This window comes from Electrophorus electricus, chromosome 8 (assembly GCF_041902795.1).
Source record: "Electrophorus electricus isolate QZ-2024a chromosome 8, ASM4190279v1, whole genome shotgun sequence".
Taxonomy (NCBI): domain Eukaryota; kingdom Metazoa; phylum Chordata; class Actinopteri; order Gymnotiformes; family Gymnotidae; genus Electrophorus; species Electrophorus electricus.
The window spans coordinates 7221998-7244758 of record NC_137504.1 but is presented as its reverse complement, the minus strand read 5'-3'; the positions used below and the strand labels follow the sequence as shown (position 1 = coordinate 7244758).

The 22761-nt window shown below is 39.8% G+C and overlaps 1 protein-coding gene across 12 annotated transcripts in view; it reads right to left on the bottom strand.

Moving 5' to 3' along the window:
• Positions 1-22761, bottom strand: part of gria4b (glutamate receptor, ionotropic, AMPA 4b) — a 63528-nt gene that overhangs the window by 28337 nt on the left and 12430 nt on the right. For all 12 annotated transcript variants that reach the window (XR_014124891.1, XR_014124892.1, XM_035527162.2 and 9 more), the window contains exons 3-6: positions 4906-5145; positions 1200-1384; positions 739-792; positions 156-314 (exon numbers count right to left, since the gene is read on the bottom strand). Coding sequence is in view for 10 of the 12 variants with exons in the window: in XM_035527162.2 (XP_035383055.1) it covers positions 156-314; positions 739-792; positions 1200-1384; positions 4906-5145 (638 nt within the window). In the remaining 2 variants the exon portion in view is untranslated. The remainder of the gene's footprint in view (positions 1-155; positions 315-738; positions 793-1199; positions 1385-4905; positions 5146-22761) is intronic.

Here is a 22761-nt window from a genome sequence, read left to right as displayed (position 1 = left end):
ATGCATATGTGCATTGCTATCATAAAATGTTGGATAAGATCTGAGAGGAATTGGAATGCTTGCGTTTGGCATATCTGTAGAATATCTCTGTATGATTTTATATGCTAGAGCCGGAGCAAAAAGAGAGAGGGGCCATGGCTTTAGGGGGAGTTTACCTTAGGAGGGATATCAGAGCCAGGGTACTCGCGTTGGTCCAGCTTGTTCCAGCGCTGCAGGAGCTTAATCACCATGGGATGACTGAAGTCCACCAGCTGAAAACCCGTCACATTCGCCCCACCATACATGAAGCGCTCCAGATTGATGTCTTTAAAGCCCTTTTAGGGCAAAAGGAGGGGTGGGGGTGGGGGGAAGCAGAAAAATGAGAGAACGAGAGTGAGAGAAAAATGATTAAAGCTGGGCAGAGATAAGAGTAATTCTGCAAACACTCATCCCCTGCATGCCCCCATGAGTCAGTCCCGTGCAAAAGCACAGAGCCAGTTCTGTCCCTGCCACTGCAGCCGGGAATATAAATTAGACTCCACAACTGACGTACCTTGCACAGAAAATAGAGAGGATTAAGAAAGCCACAGAAAAAGGGAGGGGAAGGAGAAGTAGTAAGATGAGGGGAATAAAGCGAGAAGGTGCTAAATAAGGAAGACAAGAAGGAAGGGTGGCACAAAGAAAAAGATAAATGGGGACTTGAAAAGAGGCAAAGCTGACACGTGCAATAGGGTAATAAGGGAATACAGTTTTGCTCACCAAATTTGCCATGATGTAATGGTAGCCTTTAACATGCTTTCCAACACTCACAATCTGTGGAGTTAAGCCAGACAGTGTGATGAGGAAGATCCATAGCACAAACACAGTTGTCAATGTTCAATCCTCATCTGAGAGGGACAGGGCAAGCAGCAGGGATGTGGACCTCTGCTGCTTTTAATTATCAGTAATCAGGGAGCCTGTGCGTTCTGATAATATTCTGTCAGTGCAAGGATAATAAGTAAATAACATCTTTCGTATCTCAAAGGCATATAACAGTGAGGAAATTATTCCAAAAGGCAATCTTGTGGGACTGTGATCTAGCAAACAGTAGATGTTTTTCTTACAGATTGAATCATTTCAAACTGTATTTTTTTTTGCCTACTGGTTTGTCATTCTTTTTGTTTACATAGATTCTTTGAAACAGTAACAAAAACAATGCACTTTGTGGTCAGGAGACATACCTGCTCCAGCATGTTGGAAAGTCTCTCTGGATCCAGATCTATCACAAACGACTTCTCCTGTCTGCGGTCCAGGTCTTCCAGGAGCTGTCGGTAGTTGGCATCATTGAAGTTCTCCACACAGATGGCACTAACCTGCCAGTTGTTCTGGCCTGCTTTCTCCATGATGGCCTGCAGTACAGAGTATCCTGCAGGATGGGAGAACACTGTCATTCTGCTTCTAACTGAGCAACAAAAAGACAACATGTGACTTAATCAGCAAGTCATCGCAACCACATTATAGAGAACACAGCTGCAGCAAACTGTATAAAATTCAATGCAGTGTCTACATGGTAATGAAAATAGTCACATTTCAGCTGGCTTTAGGCCTCCTTCCACAGCAGCAATCATTTCATCATGAAGAACATTTTGGGGGAAAAAGGGCAGAATGCCACACTTCTTGCTGCCATTACCTGCAATCCAAAATAAGTAATTCTTGCAACTGAGACAACTATCACATTGTAAAGCCAAGTTGGCAGAAAGAGTAGCCTGTTCTCACACCCTAGAGGTGTTAGTGAGGCTCTGATGACAGCTCTGAGGAGAGCTCCATTACCAAAGCTCTAATTCCAGCCTGCCATACTGCTTGCTCCCGTCACACCAGGATGATGTTAGATATGTTAATCTGGCTATTCGAGAGAGACACCCTCAGCCTTCATAAGCCACTTGACTCCAAGATGAGCAGATGTCCCTGTAAAACAGACCCTTATGGTCACAATCAGAATTTGGCAACTACTCCCTCTTGCTCCCCTAATTAGTGGATTAACCTATGTTTAATCTGGCAACCCTGCAGTTTGCCATTTGGGGCCCATGTTTATTTATACTTACTAGGTTCTTATCCTAAATTCTCACATAATAAGGCATATGACCCTGCATGCACCTGGGTCTTTCTTCAGGAGCAAGAAAGTTATATCCTGTTAAACAGCAATCAGACTGACAGATAACCTTCTGGCTTTCTTGAGTTGTATATTTATGCACAGTTGGTGGGTTGGATGCATATACATTAAGCAGTGCACATTAGATGTTATTAGATGCTCCAGGGATACACTTTTCCATAGATTTCCATTAACATATAACATATTAGGACCAACATAACATATCTTCCACTGTGGCAATCTGTAAACCAATTCAGTCAATGCCAATCAATCATAAACAAATATCACATAGGACCAGGTATGTGCTCACAGACATACATTAGGTTCAGTAATGTTAAAACTATGCCTGGACACAAAGCCTTCTCTGGGCCCCTAGCAGCTGCAGACACCTGCAGTAACAACTCTCTGTGCTGTGTCATCATATGAAATGCCTTCACTTCCAATTCCCTGTCACAGCCCTTGCAACTAATAATTCAAGTACTCCCACAGAGAATACAGCACTGATTAATGTCTAATAAATCTGTAGCCAGAAGCTGTGTGTGTGTTTGTGTGTGTGTGTGTACATGCGCGTGTGCGTGTGTGTGTGTGTGTGTGTGTGTGTGTGTGTGTGTGTGTGTGTGTGTGTGTGTGTGTGTGTTTGTGTGTGTGTGCATTTTTGTATAGAGGACGATTCATTAAAAATTCACATTAGTATAATACTCTGCAAAGCAGCATCTCCTTGACAACCCCCCCTCTAACCCTTACTGCATATTTGCCATCCAGCCCAGCAGGGGGAAGCAACACTACACAGAATTGCTTTCTTTCTATCAGTAAAAGAAGATGAAAAGAGAAAGAAGAGGAAGAACAGTGGTTGACAGCAGGAAAGAGATATGGAGAAGGAATGAAGTAATACAGAGATAAAGAAAGAGAAAGGTAGAGAACACGAGCAAGGACATCTCCTCATTCTGAGCCATTCATCATGTATCTTTGCGCTCTGCTTATGTCTTATGAGATCCCTCACAGTCCAGTGAGTTTGAACCAACCCCACACTGCTTTCTGCATACTCAGTCTGCAGTGCAAGCATGCACTCACAGGGAGGCACACTGGCCCTACAACCACAGTAGCACTGGATCAGAAACACCTAGAAATATTTAAAAACATTTTTCAATATTTGAGATATAATTTCTGCAGTAAAACCATGCTCTACTATTGGTCTACAAAAGTTTGACATCTCATGCCCCTAATGCGTACATTTGTTCCTATGTCTTGTCGAAATCATTATTTTCTTCCTGAAAGCATCCTCTGATACACATTGCACAAGCCATGAAATGATTCCATATCTTGACACTAACTGCAGTGCATCAGTTACAAAGTACCTTTTACAAACTCCAAGAACATCAGGGCATTGTGGAAAAATAACACATTCTTGCACCCAAAACACAAACTCGAAATGTTATTTCTCACTACTTAATATTTTTAAAGGCACTGTGGCCCATTTACACATGATTGACTAAACATGATTTAACTTAAAATAAAAAACCAAAATAACCATATTCTTAAAAAACAATAACCATGATAACCCAGATACTATACTAACATATGTCAAAATTGCACTTCTTGCACTAACTCTTAAAATTCAGATGCCACTGCTGTTTCACATATTGAAATGCAGAATCTGCTCCTTGTGTCATAAAAATCAATAGACCTTCATGTTATTTAGGTTGGAAAAAGAATATGGCCATTTTTTTTGTTGTTGTTTTTTCTAGATGGTGTGGATTACTCAGATATTGTGAAATTTTAGGTGTACACAAAACACACACTCTCAGATAATGGGAGGATAAAACAAGATGTATCTGTAGTTCATCTACTGGGCTCTTGCAGAAAGGGTAAATGTGTAACAGAAGTCACAGCTCTCCCACTGGGGCTCCTGCCAGTATGGTGATTGAGCACACTGGGGAGGAGGAAGAGGGGAGTGGAGATGCTGACAGAGAGGAAGGACAAAAGACAAAGGCTCTGATTCTTGGCAAGGGAAGTATTCAAAACAAACGGGACCAGGACACATTCCAGAAAAATAAAAGCACAGCAACCATCCATTCTAATACAACACTAGCAGGAAATATAAACACTTTCCCAAAGAGAAGAGCCTATAATCCCAGGCTGTCAAGATGTCAGCACTAAAGACATCATACTAAACACCAGACTGTTCTTAGAGGCATTGTGCAATGAGTCTGTTATACTCAGATCAACATGTCTTTTAACCTCTGCATATATCTGTTAGAAATCTTTATTTATTTATTTCTATTTTAGTGTTGCTATAGTCACGGCAAAGTGTAGGAGGTTTTATAGATGTTCGAAGCAAGAGGTATCACAGCAAACACTTATTTTGAGGAAAGCAGCAATTACTTTCATTCATGATCCACTGGAGCAATCCCATCAAGGCATTAATTTGGTACTGGTATTAAACCCAAAATCTCCTGTAATTTAGATAATTGTTTACATATATTACATACTCATGCCCTGGTAACATATTAGGAACATGCCTGAAATTTCCAACAATTTAAAGAGCTCACCAATGCAGAAACATTGGTCATTTCTATAAGACTCAGTAGAAAATGTATTGGTTTATTAAGTGCAAGGCCTCAGAATAATAATAAGTTGCAGCTGCATCTTTATTCCCAGATGAATGTTCCAGATCCGATCCATTTGAAGGAAGAAGTGCAAGCACTTCCTCTCTCTACGAAGCACTGACCCTTGACTTCAAACATATTGGCTACACTGCCGTCCTGTGTTTTGTGTGTATGTGTGTGCTTGAGTCTCACCCCGATCAGTGTCATACAGGAAGACGAAGCGGTTCCAGTCATAGTGGTCGAGGATGCTGAGCAGGGCGCCCCGCATGGATGGCCTCATCTGCAGGACGAACTGGCTCTCGCCCTCAATAGGGAAGCTGGGCGTGATGAGAGAGATGTGCAGGGCTCCGCAGAAAGACGTCAGCGTATGAACAGAGCGCTTGTCGTACAGGCCAAAAATGGCAAACACACCCCTTGAGTACTGTGAGCAGACTGTGGGATGGTAGACAAAGAGAGAGAGAGAGCGAGAGAGAGAGAGACCGAGAGACAGTTAGGGACCTAAAAGTTTAATTAAACAACCGACCCCAAGGGAGGATATACATCCACTTTCTATTGCATTTGCACACTTAAAGCAGATTAGTTTGCACTCGTAGAATTCATTTAGAGTCTCTTTGGTAAAATTCAATAGAGGGCCTGAGAGAGCTGCTTGCCAAAGTGGGTAACTTAAAGCAGTTCATGAATTTTGTCATCACATTTTACTAATCCAGGATATGCAGAATAGCTCGGGTGCATAGCCTCGTCCGGTATGTAAATACACAACATTAAATACAGAATGTATACAGATTAACATACACTCTACTTCACCATTTCCAAAAAGTGCAAGCTATAAAAATATAAGCTGTGAAATATACAGATGTAGACGTGTCCATTATAGAAAATTTATATTGTGTTCAAATATGCAAAATGCATATAAAGTTGTACAAGACTGTACATGTTGTACATGTCACTGCAGGTGTAGATGTACTAAAACTGTGCATTTGTACACAAGAATCATGCATAAAGAATACCACCACTGGACTCCAGAACAGTGGAAACGTGTTCTCTGTAATGATGAATCACACACTATCTGGCAGCCTGACAGATGATAATTGGGTTTGGCAGATGCCAGGAAAATGCTTCCTATTGGAATGCATAACGCTAACTGTTAAGTTTGATAGAGAAGGTGGGCGGTGTTTCGGGGTTTGGGCTTGGCGCCTTAGTTCTAGTGGAGCATAAAGTTAATGCTACAGCATCAGCAGCCATTTTGGAAGGGCCCTTTCCTATTCTGGCAATCAATGGGGGAGGAGTGGGGGGACTCCATATTAATCTGCATGGTTTGGGGAAGTACGCAAATAAGTGTGATGGTAATGGGCTTTTCATGTCACATATTTTTGACCATATAATGTATGTGCAAAATGTATGTAATGTGTTGGTTAACCACAGGAGTGCAACTGGGGATTTGAAAACACCATAGATATATTTTTCCCATAAAGGAAAATGGCCAGAATGGCCAGAAAGATAGCTCTAGCTATGACAGTTAGCTACTAGCTATCTGTTTATCTTGTTCATGAAAATGTATTAACCCCAGATGCAGGCTGTGCAAAGATGCCCCTGAGACAATCCAGCACATAACAGTGGATTGCAAGATGCTAGCAGGCAGAGCATACATGGAATGCCATACCCAAGTGGTTGGCATAGTATACAGAAACATCTGTGTCAAGTATGGGCTGGAACTTCTAAGGTCTAAGTATGATATACCCCCAAAGGTGGTGGAAAATTATCATGCCCCAGATCCAGTGGGACTTCCAGATACAGACAGACAAGATGTGCAATCCCAAGTGATAACAACATCAGGAACAAGGAACACAAAAAGATTGAGAAATACTAAGGGCTGAAGAAAGAGCTAGAAAAGATGTGGAGGGTGAGGGCAACTGTGGTTCCCGTGGTAATCGGAACACTAGGGGCTATGACCCCCATGATGGGAGAATGGCTCCAGCAGATATTGTGGCACCAGCAGACCCGAATTAGTTCTTTGTAAACATCTACTGAGAACTACATTCATTTAAATGTTTTGTCCCATCTGGATGCTGGTTAATCTTTCAGGTAAGTATTTTTGCAGACACCAAACCCATCATTTTTACAACTGCAAAAATGATAGATGACTTTTTAATGTCCTTCATCAATTTCTTTTCTAAGACCATGAAAGCTTCTCTACATTTAAAAAAGATGCCTTGCATGTGACCACATTAATCATCTTCATCTTTTCTATACTGTTCAAAGACATATTACAAATTTGCACTGTGGCTAAAATGTAGACATTCCATGGATGTCTGCAAAAACAATCTTTCACATGTTTTAGATGAATTAGAATATCATGGGAAGAAGGAAGAATTTCCATCATTCAGGTCAGGGCAGAATACTTCAATAGGACTGAGGTCCAGGCTCTAAAATAACAAATTTCATCTGTATGTGGCACTGTTGCTGATTTACCTGTGTGCATTAATTGCATGACACCTCTGAATTTTATCCTCTGTTCTGCCATGGAACATTCTAACACAATTTAGAATTCATTGGCCACTGATTGCAAGCCATGTGAGTCCTGATTCAGCCCCACATCACTGTATATCTACCTCTATGTATCATAGTGGAGATTAGGGTTTGGTGAGCAGTACTTTGTTCCTACATACTTGAATGTACACTTTCTATAAAGTTAAATTATTGTTTCATCTCTCTATTTGACATTACTCTAGTAGTGCCATGGAACATCCAGTGTTTTTTACAAACTTGAGAAGGAATAGAATGTACTTTTTAGTTCCTCCTGAGAGCTGTGGTAACCTCAGATGAACACGTGTCAATGTTTTTCCTAAAGTAGATGCAGGAACACAGATGTATAAGAGATGGCAGCAGATTCTTAGTTGTCACTCTAGGGGTTTTGTTACTTGTTGGCAGATTATGAGGCATACCCTTGTACCACTTCATGTAAGACTCCCTCTCCTAGAGTAGTAATGGTGCTGAAATGTGTTTTACTGGGTACAGATCTTCAAAGAACCCTCAAGTTTGAAGTCTTCTAAAATCTTTTTTTGTCAGACCAGATTGTACTTATCAATCCATGCTGCAAAGTTTTCCTTAGAATACTATTGTAAGTTACCAAATTGTGCACTTTTAAAATAAAGCAGCTAAATTCAACAACTGAGTTGACTGGAAAACCTGATGTCAACTAACCTGTTTAAAACAGATAAATAAAGATAAAATATAATGATCATATTAATATAAACATTTTTGCATATGTAATAAAGGCCTTCTATTAAATGCTTCTCCCTTCTAATAGTTCTGATATCCTAAAAGTTTCATCCTGAAAGTTTCATCTTGAAAGTTTCAGCAGCCAGTCCTACTCAGAGGTCTGGAGCTTAACTGCAAAGTACTGCCAGAAAGCTGGCTTTGATGGTTCACGTTCTTCCTTATCCACACACACACTGCAAAACAATGCACAAAACAATGTACAAAAAATGTATTGTTGCGTTCAGCATTTGCTGTCAGGGAGACATATGTTAGCATTAGTTACCCACACACTACGTTAAATTGGCCTCTGTCATAATTATAATTTACCGAATATAGACCCAACTAAAGCATCTTTTGTCTAGCTGTCTCAGTAATTCTCCAGTGATTGCCACTCATGCGTGTTCGGGGATAATTGTAGATTATTAAAATGGTCTTATTGTGCTTTAAACACAGGCTCTTTGATTATGGATGCATTGAGAGGGCTGGCTTATGGACGGCAGACTGCAGAGCCCTGCCTCTCCTGAGGGCAGAGGAGGACCCCGGCACCTGGAGCTGAGCACATAGATGAGAGTGCAGAGGAACACTTTATCCAAAAGGACAGAGGCCAGTTTATGTTTTCTGTCTCTGTCTCTCTCTCTCTCTCTCTCTCTCTCTCTCTCACACACACACACACACACACACATCACACAGACCCATCCGAGCAAAAAGCACTTGGCTAGAATCTCCACATTCCCATGGGATCATAAATAGGGGAATTATACACACTAGTAGAATTGTTCATATACACACACCCACACACCATGCATGCTCTCACTTAAAGACACACGCACACACACATGCACTCACGGACAGTTTGATCTTATGAACATACGCCAGCTCACATGCAAAACATGCAGAGTTAAAGATATCTGCAGGCTTCCACTTAAACAACCACCTTAGAAACTCTCATCCTACTCAAATCAAACAGAACTGCCACAGTCAAAGGTTTTATTCAGCTGAGTGAAGTTTCGGAGAGCTGCAGCTTTTAAAGACTCTTTTTACATACCAATCATACAATTCCACAGTGAACACTCTCTGATTTGATGCAGTATATTCCCTTACCTGGTTTGTCATTCCAGACCTCTTACTCAACATGAAACCATTACAAGAGCCACACTGTCTTGTTTATACTACATATATTTTTTTCAATTAAATCTCAATGTGCTTCAATTTGCCTTTTTTCATGGAGCATGGAAATCTGGGAACAAACATAGAAATCATTCCCCAAACATAGAAATCATTCCCCATCAAGCCACCAAGCTGTACATACACACACACACACACACACACACACAAACACACACACACACACACACACAGAAACGGGCTAAATAATTCCAAGCATAACAAGCATAACAATGAAAAAATATAGAAAGAAAGAAAGCCTTCATTGCAAGTATTCATTATCATGCTGCAGTGGATGCCTGAGTGGCAGTGACGGGTTTCAGGCACAAAGCACATGGCAAGCTGTTTCCATACTACTGCAGTTTTTCAGTAACATTTTCTACTTTCTTCTGTCTTCTGGTGCAGTAGAGTCTTCTATGTTCTACTATCTGCTAGAGTGGCGGGTGCATTGCATGCTGAAATTACCCATGTGAGTCCATTCCCAGGGGGATGGAGGGAGGAGCGGGAGCTAGAGGGAGAGAGAGAGAGACAGAAAGAGAGAGAGAGAGAGAGGGGAGGGTAAGAAGCAAGGGAGAGCGCTATAGGGTACATGCAGGCTGCTTGTAGCAATCAAGACAGCAATCACCTTAACAACATTCTCCCTGGCCTCCCCCTCCCAAACCTCATCTTAACTCTGCTCTGGGTCAGGGTGACCTTTTTAAAGGGGCTTTGGCTCCTCAGGAACATAGCCCAAGGAAGGCTTTCATCTGACATTATCAAAAAGCTCTAAGCCAAACACATTCTATGTTTGCCTTCTGTGTTGACACAGAATACATAACTAGTTGAGTTGGTTTTCAGTGGGTGCTTTGGGAGATACTATTAAGGTTTGGTTATATAGGCTAGATCATAATCATTGATCTATTTTATGGAGAGATCTGGTTGCTACAGCAAATCTGTTTAACAGCTAGCTAGTTCTGCTCTGGCCCTCAGTACCAATGACAGAGCATCTGGGAATATTCAACTCAAATGAACAGGCAATTCAGTGGAGCTATGTTGCATTTCATATAATCAATAGGTGTGTGTGTGTGTGTGTGTGTGTGTGTGTGTGTGTGTGTGTGTGTGTGTGTGTGTGTGTGTGTGTGTGTGTGTGTGTGTGTGTAAACAGCATATAATATTAATATATTTAACCTTGGTTTTATTCATCAAAGCCTCCCGACATCCTGGCCATTCTTAAAGTCGATGTGATCTGTGCTGCACAAGCCAATGGGGCAGATATGACCAAAGTGTTATATATGTTTCATGAAGCTCTACATAAGTGATTCCTAATTAAGATTTTTCAAACTTGTTTTTAGCTCATGTGTCTGTACATCTCTAGCACATATGTCTTCCAGAGGCTACATAAACTGGCTTAATTCATATGATGGGAGAACAGTATGATATATGATCCAATGAAAGCTTGTTGGTATTGCTTTTTTCCAAGCAGACCCCCTCTCTCCACGTGGTCAGTGGGATTGATAGCCTCATGAATGTGAGGGAAAGGAGTAAGGGTTGAGAGGCTACTGATTCTATGTAAACCATGAAATGCAGGAAAACAGATCCTGCTTTCTGCTTCAGAAAGCTCAGCGCTGCTGACAGGCTCTCTCACAGTGTACTTGACTTCATCTTCCATGTTACTCCTAGGAGACGAAGGATGGGCTACCATCCCCCACCTCTGTGGCAAGACCTAAGGATTATGTAGGGAAAAAAACAACAGCCCTTGGTTTCATTAAGCTGTAATGTGAGATGGACAAAAAGCATTTAGAGGCATTTAGCTGGAGTCTGTGCGTTTAGTGAATACACCCCTGAGCTGGCTGTGGTTGCGGAGCAGTGAAATGAGGACTCTATAGACCCATTGTCTAACAGCAAAGTTAAGAGGCTAAGGCATCCCTCCAGAAACACCATGAAGGTGGCTGCTCTATCAATACTTATAGACTTGCACATAACAAGAGGAACACCAGCAAAACTATCTCACTAGTTCACAAAAACAGCACTACTCTCACTTGGGGAACACTGACAGCCATAGCATTTTTGGTATTGAGAAACACATGATAAGGTGGTCATTGAGTGTATGGGTAAATATTTGTAAATGCAATGGTAATGGTGAGTGTACAGTGTATTGTCTACAGTTTTTATCCCCATTCTACCAGTCTCCTGCAGGAATTTCCTTAGCAGAAAATGTAGAACTTAGAGATAAGAAATTTAAAGAGTAAATATTGTGCTTTTTGGGTTTTCCTTTTTTAGTGTGTTATATAGCTTTTTGTGCATGTTAACAGTCTACAAAGCCCAAAGTACATGCCAGAGTGATTAACACTCTTCTGAGGAAATCACTTTTCTGAGCTACATGAAAGACCTTGTCAGAATTTCAGCCATATTCTTTGTTACAAAATGATGCAATCTCATAACTGTTTATATATTGCCTGCCTAATGACAAGCTTGGCACACCCTCACACAATGCACAGCAAGTACTAGAGGCTGGGAATCATTTGTCGAGATTTGTAGCCATGCTGAAGAACTTCTGCATTGAGGGGAAATCTCCTTTTTATGTACTGCCAAAGGTAGAAACATAAAGAAGTCAGTAGTTCAAATAAATTAATAATAAATTAAATAAATGTACCACATTCTTTCCAATTATTTTAATGTGTACCTGACAAAACTGCTTCAAAAAAAAAGTGCAGTTTGATGCTGGATCTTTGAATCTATTACTCCTGAATGAGCCAGTTCCAAATTTGTTTAGCCCAATGGAAGATTTAGGACCACAACATTGAAGTATGTGTTATTTTTTGTGGATTTGTGATGTTTAAAGTATACAAGGCAGCTACTTTGAGAATGGAGTAGTTGTTCAAGAGTGGAGTCATTGTCTGTAGCTAAACCACTGACCCAGTGCTTAACCTGACAACTAATCTTATTCTGTTATAGTGGTTTTGCTAATCAATGACAGGTCCACTTTCACCCAAAATTTGAAAATATGACAATGCACTGCTTTTAGATCTCTGTTAAATACTATTCAAGTGTGGAGGTTAATTTATGATTACAAGCTATAATGCTACTGTCACAGTCCACTTGGCTAGCCAGTTAAGTTTCTAAAGCCCCCAGTATATTTACACATGTACAATGAGTTCTGCCTGCCTGCAAAGAACTGCATATCCATTCATGGCACTGTGAACAGCTTGGAAACCATCAGACACTGTAATGATTTCTAACATTTCAAACACACTGTTCAATAGAGAAAAGTATGTCTGCAGACTGCAAGATGGGTGGAAGTGCAAAGGAAGACCCCCTCTGGTGGTTGACCAATCAGAACAGAGTGGATGAACTGACCAATCAGAGTAGACTGCGGGAAGGGGGTTGCTTAAAGGCACAGAAGCTCTAACAGATATACAGTATGAGAAAAATGTTTTTTGGAACACTGAAGCATGTAAATCTATTCCAGTAGACCCTAAAAATAAAATAATAAACAGTGGAAATGAGCATACTAGGTCCCCTTTAAAACCTATTAAACCAATCAAAACATATTAAAACCTATTAAACCAATATGTGATTATGACAATATGACACAGGTTAAATTTATCCACTATAAGTATATGAAAATGCCATATAAGAAGGGGATGCACAACATAAGGCATTTTATGAACATGAATGGGTGGAAATATGCCAAAGCCCTCAGGGAGGAGACCAGGACAAAGGCCTCCAGAGTGCTGCTTTTGGAAGTGATCCATACAGTTCTAGTCAGATGTTACAGAGAACTGCTGGAAAGAGAATCTGTACAGAGACAAAGGGATCAAAAGTTGACCTTGCACTTGATTAGAAGAAAGAGGACAGAATCTAGGTGATTTTCAAGAAGTAGAAAAAAAACCCCAGCTATGTACCATAGCTGAATGAAAGTAACACAACATACATCCATGAGAAATCAGAGAATGTTTACGCAGGGCAGACAACTTGATACCTTTTCTGATTAGAAGCTTTAGTAATTTTCATGATTTTCTAACAGGAGATTTATTGCAGGACAAAAGCATATTCAACATTTTCAATATTGAAAAATCTTTCATAAAAACTATTTGTTAGAGACAGTAAAATTAGGTATCTGGATTATAAAACGGCTACTGTAGCACACTTTGTCAATCCTGAGTTAATAATGGGTGTGGTGGGGATGCGATCAGGGCAAATATTAAGGATGATGAGTAATGTGGAGAGCTTTTGTAATTTTTGTAATTTATGGTAAGTATGTGAAGCATTGTATTATGTTGATGAGCATGCCCAGTTGGTTTAACTTGTTAAAACAAAATTAGAATGGGAGTAGCTTGGGGGTGGGGTAGAGAAAGAAACTGACAAAGAAAGTCATTAAGTCAGCTTCACATCACTCTACTTTTGACTTTTGGCTTACTCAGACATCCAGCATGACTAACGTCTGCATGCAAATGAATAAATGAACACTTGTCAGTGGCATTTGGAAAATTTGTCATCGCAGGCAATAAAGTGAGAGGAGAGGTGAGCACAGAGAACATGAGTGAAAGGTGGGGGGAGGGGCGAGGCAATGAGAGAGAGAGAGAGAGAGCGATAGACACACAAAGCTGTCAATGAAGCATGATAAGCACACCTGCTGTTTTCTCTCGCCCCACCCCCACTGTCCCAAACTTCAGCCCACTACTAACTTGCTAAATGTCACAATCACAGCAATCATTTACTCATTATAGCCTCATTTTAAAAAGACATTATGCAAAATAAAAACAAAAAAAACAAACTTAGTTTGTGCACAAACTGTTGGAGGAAGTGCAGCCAACCTCGAGAGAGGAGGACAGATAACCCAGAAGAAGAAAGGGAGCCTGCAGTGATACGGAAAGACAGGTTGGAGAGTGCAACTGCAAAGGTGCTCACCACTATGTCACACTGACACACTGCATGTAGCATGTGCCCCAGCGATCGGCAAGGACACGGAATACATTTTAGATAATCATGTCATGTGCTCTTATTCCTGTGGGGTAAGCAATGAACTAGAATCATAAGAACAAGTAATTTAATGCCACATTTAACATAACTGTGTACCATAAAGACTAATCTGTTAGTCTAACTATCCCTACAAACACACATCAGCAGATCTTTCCTCTTATTTAAATACACATAAATGTATATACTCTTCAGCCTACTCCAGCCATTACTGAAACGAGTAGATCTTCATCACATCTATGTTTTACTACATAATCAGATGATACATATTCATGAACTCTCTGAATGAATATAAATAGTAATAGAAGTTACTGAGACAGCATTTGCACATTTCTGTGAGTTTCACAGATGCATGTCCTTTAGCACACCACTGTGACTCTCAGCTCTGCCACACTTCATTCTTTTTTTCCTGACACTGTATAAACACTGCTACCTCAGTTCTTAACCAACATTGTTCTCTCTCCTTCAACATGTCTATTGCATTCCTAAATGGTTGAATGCCAGGCTATGCCTTGCAGGGGAATGTTGGCCCATTTCTCTCCCTCTGTCTCTCTTCCCCCCCCCCCCCCCCCCCCCCCCCCACCACAAACACAATCTTTTTTCTCCCTCTCTCTATCTCTACATGTTTGGCTAAGGTAGAGCCTTTGCTCTAGTCTTTGTTGAAGTTAGAGCCTCCTCTGGCCCTTCTATCGCTGTCCTTTGTGTTTGCTTCTCTTTCTTATTCACCCTATGCCTTCTTTCCCCATATCAGTTCCTTCCATCTCTTCCTTTCTGACTTTTTGTGCACTTTCTCTCTGTATCACTCTGCTTCCACTCCTCTCTGGGTCTAGACTCTCCATTTACCTCTCTTTCTGTCCTCTCTCTTAGTTTGTATTCAATTGCCTTCCCCCAGAGAATTCCCTTGTCCTTATTTATTTATACACACCCCCACTCCCCCCCCAAAAAAGAAAAATATATAAGGAGAAATATAAATAGACAGACAGACAGACAGATAGATAGATAGATAGATAGATAGATAGATAGATAGATAGATAGATAGATAGATAGATAGATAGATAGATAGATAGATAGATAGATAGATAGATAGATAAAGTATATCGCATTTAAAACATCACAGAGGAAATCAGCATAGTATGTAGTGATCTAAATAAAATAAAACACTGTGGGTAGGCTAGTTGTCATGGGACGCTCCCCCCTACAAGTCACGTGCTATGTCCTGCCGTGTTTGTAACCACGCCCTCAATAATTGTACGCACCTGCACGGGGATTTTCTTTGTCTTGTGTTTCTTTGTCTATTTAAACCTCTATTAGTGTATGTATTGTGTTGGTTATTGTTAGTCTGCTGCTGTATGTTAACACACGTATGTAGTCATTGTTAAACTTTATTGTCTGTGTTTATTCGAATGTGTACATTATGTTTGTCGTTAATGTTGTGTGAGTACTACCGTTATTCGTATGTTATGTTAATAAATGTATCACTTTATCGAGGGAGTCTGTGCATCCTGCTCCATGCACTTTGGGCCAGCAGAATCGTTACAGTAGTATTAATGAAAATCACAGGACCAAAGAAAGATTGGAAAGTAAAGCAGTCAGTCACATCATCTGTCTCTGAACTGCACTGAATATATTATTTAGTATAATGTTACTATAATTAAATTAAAATTAAATCAATAATCCTTATTTGCACAACAGACTAAATTCAATTAAATGTAGTTGAAAATAAATATTATTTTTGCTAATTTCAATGATTTTATATCCTATTTTATCTTAGTTGCCTGAAATATGAAATAACAACAGATGGATTCATTTTTATTTTGTGTCACTAATTCACATAAATCCCTGGTTTTCTATTTAATTTCTTACTAATTACAGTAATTAGCTCCAAATACAAACAGCTCTGAATACAAAAAGCTATGAACGCAAAGGCCATGATATTTACAAGAAAGAAAAAAATAACCAAAAGAAGAAGGCAGAAAACAGAATTTTTTGATGCTCGACTAGAGCCAGGCTTCTGAGCTCCATTTAAAGGACTACAATTTGGCCCATTTCTATAGTTCTTTTACTCCTTGTGCATCTGTCACCCACTTTTAGCTTGGTGCTTCTCTATGGTCTCCCTCTCTTTACTTCTTCTGGCTTTGCTTGGACTCTCTCTCTGTGCTTCACACTTTCTCAGGTGGGACAGCCATGAAAATAGCCAGCTCCAATACCAGTGGGAACTTAGTGCATCCACTCACACTAACTCTCTGTGGATGAGCATAGGCTCTTTTCCACTATACAGCTGTTCAGATTCATGTAAGCTCTCAGCTCACTCACTCTCACACTGCCTGAATAGCATAGAATGTCTCCACTACTTTGAGCCTGCTGGTCATTGCACAGCTTACCCATCTCACAATATATATGATTAGGGGAGTTGAGCTTTGGATGTTTCATCACTTCTGAGAAAACAGATTAGTATGATAAAGTGAACCATTTTAGTAACTTAGTTCCTCTGGGGGCTATGGACCACTTTTCTTGGCTACTTGATCTAGAACAGGGGCTGCTGGGTTGTGCTGGAGTGAAAGGTTAATGTGATTTGTAAGGTTCACCTGACGTGATCGGTCAAAAATGTCATTTTATTACTGTACCATGTGTACCATACGTTTATTATTTCCATGGGACAATTTCAAGCTAAATTTGAATCAGAAGACCCTTATTAGTCTACAACTTCCCACACCACCACCACCTGCACCTACAAGAAGGGCAAATAAAAAAAAGTCTTTTGCTACAATAACAAATAGTCAACCTCTCATTTTCTATGTAAGGAAAAAATATTATCGCATACTTTATGAAATAGCTTTTGTTTACTTGTTAATAACAATAATGTATGTGTTGGCAAAACTTCTAATGTCATAGCTGGCTCCTGGTTGGGAGCATGAATTTCTATTCCAGAGGTACCAGTTTTGGATCTCAAAGTATAATACTACATTTAGATGACACTTTTATCCAAAGTGACTTACAATTATGACTGAGTACAACATGAGGGTTAAGAGCTTTGCTCAGGGGCAACTTGGTAGTGGTGGAGCTTGAACCAGCAACCTTCCAATTACAAGTCAAGTACCTTGACAACTGAGCTACCACTGATTAATACTCAGCACTTGTTCAGTGGTATTTTGCGCATCCGTTCAATGGCCCTCACACAGGTACACAAACCAGACCGACTGTACTGACTGGAGCAGTTACAGCACTGACACTGATCCCCTGAAACAATGACATCACAGAGTGAACAGAGATAACTTAATATGTTAAGGAATGAGGTGATCTTCTAAAAATCTCTTTGTGTCTTGGTGGTAAAAGCATTCCAATCTATTAAATACTAGAAATAAAAAAGTCTGACTGAATCAGAAGCTGGCTACTTCATCAAATCTGACATATTTTTCTCAAAAAGTAGGACAGAATGAAAATATGGAAGACAAACTTGGCTGCATCTGTTCCAATCCCTAACCATTATCACCATATCTCAGAGCGAGCCCTCCCCTCTATCCATTATTACCATATCTCAGAGTGAGCCCTCCTCTGTCCATTATCACTATATCTCAAAGTGAGTCCTTTAAGTCTGCACTGAGCTCTCCCTTTTAAAGCATCTGGGGATTAATTCCTGTCACTCACCCAATGTCATACCACAGATCTTTTAAACAGGAAGAAATCTTTGTTCAAATATGTATATTTGTACCTCTGTATGAGCAGGAATTTCTCCAGTAGAAAGTACCTGCAATGTATGTGCTGATAAGTAGTCTTTAGTCTAAACAGGGATCATGTTTAATTCTGCGTACAAACACTGAATGCTCTCATCATTCTTTACATTATTACTCTGAGCCTATAATCAACTCTATACTCATTAGTATCTCAGTAGGAAATAGAAGTGTTATTTTTGTTAGTAAATCAGAATAACAAAAAGCCTGGAACATTCTCATGCAATATCTCTCAGGCTTGAAACCATGAGTGTAAGTTAAAAGAGCACATCAAATGTGTCTGAGGTATCAATTTAGGCCAATCAAATGACTTAATAAACACAACAGCCTCAAAGCAGATGCTGTGATACATTTATTTCATTATACTTCTTCAAACCTTTATTTTATTTCTTTATATTAATACCTTTTTTTCACTATACTTCTCCAAACATTAACCCTTTATTCTCTCCAAACCTTAAACCTTACTCTTTTGTAAGCCTTAAAAAGGGATCACATCCCATATGTCTTCATATGTGTGCAGTGTATAATTGCCCATATGCATGCATGTGGTATGTGTGCGCACTTGTAAAAGTGAGGCACTATTCTGATTGACTTCAGCACATGCTGACAGGTGTGGCCCCTGGCTGAATAACTGGGTGTGTTTCTTCCTGCTGCTTTGTATGAGGAAGTGCATCTTCTCCAAAGTCCTGTCTACATCTCTTCTTCCTTTAACTGTAGCATTTACAAAGAACACTGCCTTCTATAACCTCTGTCACAGTTTGTTCAAGGCTGAATTTACACAAACTAGTGGTTCAGTGCTTGCTTCACAAAAATACCACATGGCACCACTAAATTAATATAATATGGCACCTGAATTGATACAGTATAGTACTTTTGAACTGACACACTATGGAACCTTTGAATTGACTATTCTGGCACCGAATGAGCAATGAAGCCAATGTAACAATATGTGTCCCCAGGGCTATAGAACAAGATGGAATCTTTCTTTAGAAACATTAGGCTGACTGTCATACTGAGAAATTATTAAGACTCTCATAGGGTATTTGTTCCTTGTTCCCTGAATTAACATTCATGTTTGTATTGCATTATATGTAGGTGGTTGGCATCAACATGACTGGCTAGCCCACTCACACTGTACAGCCTTGTTGCCGAACAGAGATCTCACAGCCCAGGCGAGGCTCTGATGCAGATTAGGGAGGAACCTCACCTGAAGAGTGAGTGGTGCACACAGAGCTCAGAGTGAGGCAATGTAGCATAGCAGAAGTCATCAATGCTGTGGTTCGACACACTGATTCCACGACAATCCCCTCAGTATAGTGTGTGTTCCTGCATCCAGCAGGACTATATGTGGTGGACTCAGACATAGAGAGCTCCAGTGAGTCAGAGTCTCTATAAATCTCTATCGGGGCCAGACAGTGTGCCTGTGACCTCATTATAGACTGTAACAAGCATTATCGACATTGCTTGGGCCCGGAATTTATGTCTCTCTGTACCACTGGCCTGTTCCCACAAACACCCCCTAATACCCGGGCTTTATACAGGGCAAAGAGTTTGTGTAAGCCTTTACTGGAGCTCTGCTGAGTTAATGCAACCCCCGGTGTTTCTCTGTACACAGCCCACAGCAAAGCAGCCATTCCTGCTCAAGCTAATTTTGCTGGGCCTAATGATAAAAAAGTTATTTCACAAAACCATTCCGAATGGCCATTTCTCCATCTAAATTGCATATTCAGGTCTAAAAATAAACCTCGATTAGGTGCAGCCTGGAGAGACTCCTGTTAGTCAGGGATAAAAAGAGGCCAAATTTGCACACCACATTACCATAACCTTAGGACTCAGGGTTTCAGTTATACAAAATGACATAGCAGAAGAAAAAAAGTATTGAAGATTAACACAAAAGATTTTTGCTCTAAAACAGCTCCACAGATGTACTGATATATTGGCCAAGGGCACATAAAATGCCTAAAAGTATAACTTAGTCATCAAATTAGCATGCTGCTTCATTTACAAGTCTAAATAAATGACCTTATCTCCATGGGAACAATGTACACTGTTTACCTCTAAATGAAGGGGTTTGTTCATGTAATTGTCCCACATGCAAGCAAAATTTGAAAAGATACACACATACAGACATACACAAATGCACACACTTATTATTATTGTTGTGCATAGAAATAAAAACACGTCTTAAATTAGAGATAACCTATAACCTTAATGTGTCTCTACAACATACTGGTAAATGAGATCTTTCTGGACAACCTTGTAGGGCTATAATATCCATGAGTCTAACAATACTGCTGAGTGGGGAATAGCACTAACTGAAGAAAACAAAATTGCTTTTCATTTGAAATCCATTTGCATCAGGTGGGTCTTTGCCTCTGCAGTCATGCATTAAAATTGTATAATGCCTGACTTGTCATGAATTAAACCTAGCACCAGTTATTAAAGAGGAAATTGACAGTCACCAGTTTTTGTCTGCCCTTACAAATTATTCTGTGCATGATTTTACAGTTTCAGAACATTTCAAGACCTCTAAATGTGAGAAGGGATTTCTATAGATAATACATCTTTTGAAGTAAGCTTAACATTACTTCTACCTTCTATACTATCTTATGTAGTCAGCTATGGTAATTAGCTATAGCTAACTAATGTTTAGATCATTGGCCTAGAATTACTTGAAACTTGTTATTATCATTCGTAATTATACTATACTATATACTATACTATATTTTCTAATACTGTAATTTAGACACTTAGGTGATCTGTCCTGAAACTGTGAAATACTGGCCTTTATCCTAGTGGCATAAATTCAATACATTGCTATTTCAGCATCACCTGGGAATGAATGCAAACTCATTCGACGTTTCACTGAATATTTCTTAAAGGTGATAACATGCAATGAGTACAATCTGTAACTAGTCAAAATCATTGTTTATGACAACTACATTGCTGCTATTTACCTGGAAGTAAGAGAATGAGTTATTAGCTAATAATTTTCTACAACATTTTCTACAAGCAAATTACATTCTACTGGACAATCGTAAGGGGCTATAATATCCAGGAGTCTAACAATAAGCTGAGGGGGAATAAAAGTAATTGGAGTACACAAAACTGCTTTTGATTTGAAAATTATTTTCCAGCATTTAGTAAGAAGAATTTAAAATAGCTTGGTAAATATTTCTGATGGGCATGTTTTTGATGTTTCGCTTCTCAGATTAATAATCTAGAAAGTGTGATCTAAAAGTAATCTAAAAATGTGAGGTAGAAGGGGTCTGAATGCATAGCTAAATCTGAGGCCAAGGTGCCAAAAATAAATAAATTAGTAAAAATAAACAAATCAAATAACAGCAGTGGAATCTGGCCAAATGAGGCAATTTAACATAGGTGTAGATTTAGAGGTGATGATGAGGTGATGTGCCCATAATAATTCTTGCTCACACTACCCATATAATGTGTTAAGTTGGGTGGTGTGTGCATTATCCCCCAAAGTTGAAATGAAACCTACGCCACTGCATTTTAATATACTTCACCTTCTCATGCTATCTACGTCACACTATTCCTTTGTAAGAGCATCATTTTTTTTCGAATCTCTAAGAAATAATAATTAGCAGTACTATATTGTTGATTTTCTAATAAATTCATCAGGCTGTATTTAGTCACAAGGCTTTTAAGGGTCCTGTCAGTCTAGCTTGCCACTAAGCTCTGGCACAATGATGCCAGACTTTGAGGTTTTATGTACTGTAGAATGGTTGCAACTGAAATTAACAGGTAGGCTAATCCACAGTGATAACGTTTTCATCTTTCATCTTCATCTCTGCATCACTTAAGTTGAAGATTTGGTCACATAAAAAACAGTTGTACCTTCCTCCCATATAATAACTGTTGTTCACGCTGCAGTCATTTTGTAAAAGCAGGAAGATGATAGTGAATTATACAGCAAACTGTCAGAAGAATGTAACCCAGAGGGCAGTGGGGTGAGCACAAATGTGCATTAAGGAGGCTCTGACTGACAGCCATAACCTGAGGGTGAAGGGCAGTGAAAGCTGAAATAGAGGGGAAAACTATCTTCACACGGCCATGTCTGTGTGTCCTCTTAAACTAGCAGTAATGGGAAGGGTCTTGGGAAAAGGCCTACCACTAGATTTCAAAATGAAAGGCCAGGGCCATGATTCCTGGTTACTGTTGGATACTGTTGAATGCTCCCTTACACCTTTGCAGCCACTCCAGGTTAAACCATGATAAACATTATCGTAGAAAATCATTTTCTGTTTTTGATAAACATGTCTCAGGAGGTAAGTTTTAATTTTTTTTTCCTGTGGCTACAAAGACCATATCCACCACATATATTTTCTCAGAAACTTCTAAAAGTTCTTTAAGCATCATCTATGCCTCATCTATGCATCTATTCTGTAAGCATCATCTATGCCTCATTTAGTGAAACACCTCCGTGCCATTATGTGGAGACAGAAAAGAGAGAAATAGAGAAGAAGAGAATGAGTGTATAAAAGAGAGTAAATGAAATAGAATGGGGATTAGGTCCAAGAAAGTGGTAGCTATAGAAAAAGAACATGATAAAGAGATAAAAAAGAGACTAGGGGAGAGAGAGAAAATGGAGATAAGGGACAGACAAGGGAATATATTCTTGTTACTGGGCACATCTAGAAAAAGCAGGTTTTATGAGTCTGTCATGGCCCCCCTGCATGCTAGCTTGCATGTTGCATGAAACCAGGAGTCTGTATGTCTGTGTGTGTTTTGGTTGCAGCTATATTCCTGGCTCCTCTCTGCTAACTCCATTCACACTGTAGCCGAGCCTGCCGTGTAATTGGAAAGCACCCATCTCTGCACGGCCTGGCGCTCTGCCTACGGCCCATATAATTGAAAGTGTGCCTTGTGTCGTAAGTCCTGCATGGTTGTGGCATACAGGCCTTTCACAGCAGCTGTT